This window comes from Oryzias melastigma, unplaced genomic scaffold (genome assembly GCF_002922805.2).
Source record: "Oryzias melastigma strain HK-1 unplaced genomic scaffold, ASM292280v2 sc00247, whole genome shotgun sequence".
Taxonomy (NCBI): domain Eukaryota; kingdom Metazoa; phylum Chordata; class Actinopteri; order Beloniformes; family Adrianichthyidae; genus Oryzias; species Oryzias melastigma.
Genome location: NW_023416889.1, coordinates 282,642 through 289,163, shown reverse-complemented (window position 1 = coordinate 289,163; position 6,522 = coordinate 282,642). Strand labels below are relative to the sequence as shown.

Genomic DNA, 6,522 nt, shown 5'->3' with positions numbered 1-6,522 from the left:
AACGATGTTGGTCATGTTATGTTCAGCTGTTGTTGTGACGTCATGAGGACCCAGCTAATAAAGTTGTACATGATAACACAGTGGATTAGGGTTGGGGACCACTGACCTACAGTATGTCACAAAAGTGAGTACACCCCTCACATCTCAGCAAATATTTAGTTATATCTTTTCTTAGGACAACACTGCATAAATGACACTTTGACACAATGAACAGTAGTCAGTCCAAAGTTAGTACAGCAGTGTAAATTTATTGTCCCCTCAAAATAAATAAAAATACAGCCAATAATAGCTGAACCCCTGGCAACAAAAGTGAGTACACCCCAAAGTAAAAATGTGAAATGTCAATATTTTGTGTGGCCACCATCATTTTCCAGCTCGGCTTGAAGTCTCCTGGCCATGGAGTTCACCAGACCTTCACATGTTACCAGTGGAATTCTCTTCCACTCCTCCATCACAACACAACGGAGATGGTGGACATTTGACACCTTCTGCTCCTCCACCTTCCCCTTCAGGATGCCCCAGAGGTGTTCTATGGGGTTTAGGTCTGGGGACATGCTTGGCCAGTCCATCACCTTTACCCTCAGCCACTTTAACAAGCCGGTGGTCATGTTGAAGGTGTGTTTGGGGTCATTATCATGCTGGAACACTGCTCTGTGGCCCAGTTTCTGGAGGGAGGGGATCATGATCTGCTTCAGAATGTCACAGGACATGTTAGAATTCATGTCTCCATTAATGAACTGTAGCTCCCCAATGCCAGCAGCACTCATGCTGTCCCAGATCATGACACTTCCATCACCATGTTTGACGGTAGACAAGACGCACTTGTCGTTATACTCCTCACCTGGTTGCTGCCTCACATGCTTGACACCATCTAAACCAAATCTGTTGATCTTGGTCTCATCAGACCACAGGACATGGTTCTAGTAATCCTGGTCCTTAGTTTTTTCTGCAGCAAACCGTTTCCAAGCTTTCTTGAGCATCATCTTTAGAAGAGACTTCCTTCTAGGACAACAACCATGCAGAGCAATTTGATGCAGTGTGCGCCGTACGGTCTGAGGACTGACAGGCTGACCTCCCATCCCATTAATCTCTGCCCCAATGCTGGACGCACTCATCTGTCTGTTTTCCAAAGCCAGTCTTTGAATGTGACGCTGAGAGCGTGCACTCAGCTTCTTTGGCCCACCATGGTAAGGCCTGTTCTGAGAAGAACCTGTTCTCTTAAAGCGCTGGATGATCTTGGCCACTGTGCTGCAGCACAGTTTCGGAGTGTTAGCTATTTTCTTACAGCCTAGGCCATCTTTATGCAAAGATAAAATGTGTTTTTTCAGGTCTTCTGAGAGCTGACGCCATGAGGTGGCATGTTGAACTTTCAGTGGCCAGGTTAAGAGAGTGGAAGAGCTTATTTTAACTCACCTGCTAACTGATGACACCTGAGACAGTGTAACACTAATGGTTCACATGACAAAGGGGAAGGAAAATGATCATTTGTGCTCAATTTGTACACTTTCACTTAGGGGTGTACTCACTTTTGTTGCCAGGGGTTCAGCTATTATTGGCTGCATTTTTATTTATTTTGAGGGAACAATAAATTTACACTGCTATACTAACTTTAGACTGACTACTGTTCATTGTGTCAAAGAGTCATTTATGCAGTGTTGTCCTAAGAAAAGATATAACTAAATGTTTGCTGAGATGTGAGGGGTCTACTCACTTTTGTGACGTACTGTAAGTGGACATGCAGTTATAGGAATCCTGACGGAAAGCTGTTTTCTCTTTGTAACAGTTGGAGCTGGATACGACCAAGAAGCTATTGTAGGTGCTGCTGTCTTCTTGTTTGAGACCTTCCACGACAAAGACCATGTTGGCACAGAGGAGACTCAGGCCATCAAACAGATGTTTGGTCCTTTTCCAACTTCTGCGGCTGAGACCTCCTGTGCTTGTGTAGCTCGCCTGGTGGCTCCATTCCCTGAATCCAGAGTTCAGGCCTTCATCAAAAGCCAAGGATGGTGTCGCAGTCACCAGCTAAATTATTTTGGACACAATATTGACTTTTCATATGATTGCTACACTCTTGAACCGCTGGTGGAAGTACCTAGCTCTGGTCTACATGACGTTTTGAGAGGAGACTTTCTAAATGTTTTTAACAGCCAGCACAATTGGAAGACGGTTTCTGGTGGAGATTCCTCCGAAAAATCTTCAGTTTCTGAAGATGCTTCAGTCCTTCGTGGTGAAGTGGAAAAGTATTTAAATGGAGGTAACATGATCTCCTCCAGTCTAGAGGAGATTTGCACCTCCCTGTTTGAAATGCTGAGCTCCCCGAGGAGTGATGACGAGCTGCAGAATGAGGTAGGTCAGAGAGAAAAACTAAAGTGATGCTAAAGTTTGTAATGACACTGATAGCACTGTGTTTGGTTTATAATTGTTTAAATTGTGAATTACAAGAACTTTTTTTTATTTCCAATTTGAACCCTGTGTGCTGAAGTGGCTCAGCTCAGTGGCTTTACAATCAAAACCACGTCCAGAACATTTAAAAAACCAATTACATTTAATTAGCAAAACTTCAGATTATGTATGACATAAACAGCAGCGTGGACATTTGTGCATGCCATGGTGCTCTCACACATTGACTGTTGTTTAACAATCTGGATGCTCACTAGTGAGACAACTCTTAAACAGATAGACTCTTTATACAAATATTGGCCAAGAAACCAGTTTCATATCACAACTGTTTTATCTTGGAAATGCATCATTTTTTTAATTTGAAAAATTCCAAGTTCTTCAAATTTGCATGTATAATATACAAAATTCTTCATGGGCTTGCACCTTCTCTATTGAGGGAATATATCAAGTTGACATCTAGAGCTGGTGCACCAACAAGGTCTATAGCCACGAGTGACTGTGTGGTGCCCCACAGACGTACCCATTTTGGACAAACTGTTCTCTGTTAAAGAGGCCCTACCATGAAAATTCTACTTTTTGAGGTTTTAGGTGCATTTTACTGTTCATTCCTCTCTATAAAGAACCCCAAAAGAGAATTTTGATCCGTTCATGCATTTAAGAGTAATCCTCTAAAAACCTGCACTGTCTGCAGCAGCCCCTCCCATACCCATGAAAATGAGCGGGTGAAACGTGCTGACGTAAGATCGATACCAACCACCGCCTCCAGGAAGAGTCTGCTCTGACAGCTCCGCCCCCAGTCTAACATCAACACTCAATTTCTACACATAGCTAGTGATCATCAGCAAAAAACTTTTGTTTTAGATGCAGAATACCATAAATCTTCCAGTTGTGTCCTGTCTTCAGTAAATTCCAGCTCAAACAGATGTTTACTTTAGACCCGAGGCTTCTGTAAGACCCCATTCCCCCCGGGCACAGTCATGCAGAACCAGAGTGTATTTCTGCTGTGAACCAGTGTAGCGATGGCCAGGCCCACTAAAGGCAGATATATGGTATGTGCAAACTTCTTTGAGGAAATTTGGATTATTTTCATGGGAGAAACGCAGACTGGCTGCCACAGACTTGGATGACGTCAAGAAATGGGCAGCACCCACACGCAGCAGCAGGGTGAGCTTCAGTAATCGAATCGTTTTACTTCAGGGTATGAAAAAACTCACGAAAAACAATGAATATATTTATAAATAATTAGTTTTTTAGGTAATATATGATCATTGATATGGATATGAAAGGCTTAAGAAAATCATGGTAGGGCCCCTTTAAGGGCTGTAACATCTGGAACAGTGTCCCTCCAACCCTAAGAGGGTGTCTCACTTTTTATACATTTAAGAAGGAACATAAAATTTGGCTTATTTTAATGCAACAATGCTCTCACTCTGGAAGAGTTCGTGTCAAACAACTGCATAAACTTGCAAATGTAAATACTGGATGTCAGCCTTGGATGCATATCACATTTTGACTGTTTAAATGGTTTGATTATAATAATCTACTAATTGATATGTAATTTCTATTTTTTTTCACTGCTTAGAGACTACTCCATTTTAACCTTCAAACTCTTACTGAATTTTGTATTGCTGTAATTTTTATTTCTGATGTTCTATGTATGTTGTTGGCAAAGCAACAACTTGCCCAGGGACTATAGTTGAAAACTAGCTTTGTGGCTAACACTGGCACATTTACTGAAATGTCCAAGAATGTGCACTGTCCCTGTTCAAATGAATAAACTGCCCTCCCATCACAGTGGAGCACACAGAATTTCACAGCAGCCCATTCCTTAACAGAAGAAAACAACCAGGGTGGAGGTGAAGGGAGAGTTGTGTGTTTGAAGGGCAGGCGGCCTACACGGGTTTACCATTCTGTTAAAGAGTTGCATTGTGTGAGAGGGGCCTCTGCAGTTCATTACAGCCTCTGCCCTTTTCAGCAAACCAATAAAATATTAAAGTATACCAAGAACATCTGAAGTTACTGTTGTATCAGTCAGACTTGCATTATAGATTCAGTCTTAAATTTAGCCCTCACTGTTAAAAACAGGAAACCTGAATTTTTGTACAATGGCCCCTCAATCAAACTGGTCACAATGCTTTTGGTGACTTTTCTATTGACACTCTCACCTGAATAAGGAGTTTTCCTCAATGTAGAATCATGTTCACAGATTTCATTCCTCCTTAGAACAGTGTATTTTAGATGTTTTTTTTAGGTACAAGTGGTGGCAGATGTGTCTGAATTCAAATGCTCAATATTCCCCATCAATGATTACTTCTTGTTTTTTCTTGACCATCTGTAGCTGTTTGAGTTGTTGGGTCCTGGTGGCCTGGAGACAATATCCACCCTTCTTAAGTACCGATCTTCTATTGTTAACTCTGTCCGCTTCAGCGTGCATGACAGGACTGCCCCACCACCAGGTAAGATGTTCTAAAGGGTCATGTGCTGACGTGGATTTCTATAACATCTCGCATGTTTTTTTTGTTTTTGTTAAAGTGCCTTTTAAAATTGTAATGTAAGTTCAGGGAGTTGAGGAACACTCTGAAGACTTAAGCTGAGGGTTTCTCTTAAGAGGTTTCTGACTGTGTTTGCATGTACTCCAGTGTTCTACATAAATCTCTACAGATTTTCAATATTGAGCCCAATGATTAGAATTTTGAATGTTCTCTCTTTATATTCACTTTCCTGTAGATGTTTGTCGAAACCTAAGTTGTGAAGTGACCAAGCCAGCATATGGTTGCCAGGTAACCATTCAATCAGAAAAGGAGAAACAGATGTTAAAGATGTACAGACGAGAAGAAAAGAAAGAGAAGAAGAGAAGCAGAGGAAATGATGACACCGACTCCTCCGATGTGCTCACCTTAGAGCCCAGAGAGATGAGGGCCCAGCGGTATATCCTTTCTCTTGTCATTGTTTGACTTTTTTAACTTTACCTGTTTTGAGGAGTGTCTTTTAGAGTCCGAGAATAAAAGTTTGAATTACATAGCCTTATCAAACATCAAATACAAGCCCATTTTAAATCTAAATCATACTAAGGCAGAACCCGGTTCATCCCAAGGACTCCACACAAAAAAAACCAATCTCATTTATGCAGTCCAAGGCAGTAAAGATTGCTCAGAGCTGTACATTTGAGAAACTAAACAGCTACTACACAAAAGAATATAGCAACATGGGAGAAACAACACCTCAAAATCAGCTTTGGCCCTTTATTCACACTTAAAAATGGAAGGACACTCATTTGATGACTAAAATGTACAGATTCTTGACAAAAAAGACATGGTGTAAAGGTGCTTTCACACCGAACACAATTCGCCCGACAAATTCGCACGCCCCGCCCCTCTTTCGCCGTGCGTTAAATTCGCTGTTTGCCGCCTGTCGGATGATGTTTTTCATGCCATGCTGCATGTGGGAGGAGCTACCAGCTCCCTTGTTGGATATTGCATTTTTAGAGTGAATGGAAGAATGGACACATATGATGTTGAGGAATAAGGTTTATTTATTGTGAAGAGAACATCGATAGTCATGAAGAAGAAGATGGAAACAGAGGGAGGCAACATCATAAAACAACCAGGACTAAGTGATACACTAGAATGGGCGGGGCCTGTCTACACACACACTCTATAGATACACACACACTTGTTGGCCAAAATAGTCTCCACATTTAAACTAGTCATAATGTACTCAATGCAACTGTAACAGCAGCTCACACACTCCATCATACAAACCCATTCAGATAAAGACTTTCATTCTGTCACACAAACTGTTAGTGCTAAGGTGAGCTGATACCTGTGCTCAGGTGAGTGTTTATGTTTCGCTGAGGTGGATGGTGATGGAATGTACTCAGGGGGAGAGCGCCCGGCCATCCCCACGCCAAGACCCCCCGCCGGGGCATCAGCCGTAGCCAGGACCTCCCCCAACACCCACCATGGAGCCGCGAAGAGAGAAACCGCCCACTGGGCAATCCCGCCAAACACCCAGACCAGGGCACGCGGGGCCGCCGCAGATGCCCCCCACACTCAAGAGCAGGAAGGCACAGAGTACAGGCCCCAGCCCAGCCAGAAGAGCAGCCCCCCCACCCCACCAGGA

At 42.7% G+C, this 6,522-nt stretch overlaps 1 protein-coding gene across 1 annotated transcript in view; it reads left to right on the top strand.

Annotated features, from left to right (window-relative positions):
• The window catches only part of ascc3 (activating signal cointegrator 1 complex subunit 3), a gene marked incomplete at its 5' end in the record, with an annotated part of 74,205 nt that overhangs the window by 8,725 nt on the left and 58,958 nt on the right, over positions 1-6,522 (top strand). Inside the window, 3 exon segments of the mRNA XM_024262287.1 lie at positions 1,784-2,346; positions 4,739-4,856; positions 5,128-5,326. Coding sequence (XP_024118055.1) covers positions 1,784-2,346; positions 4,739-4,856; positions 5,128-5,326 — 880 coding nt within the window.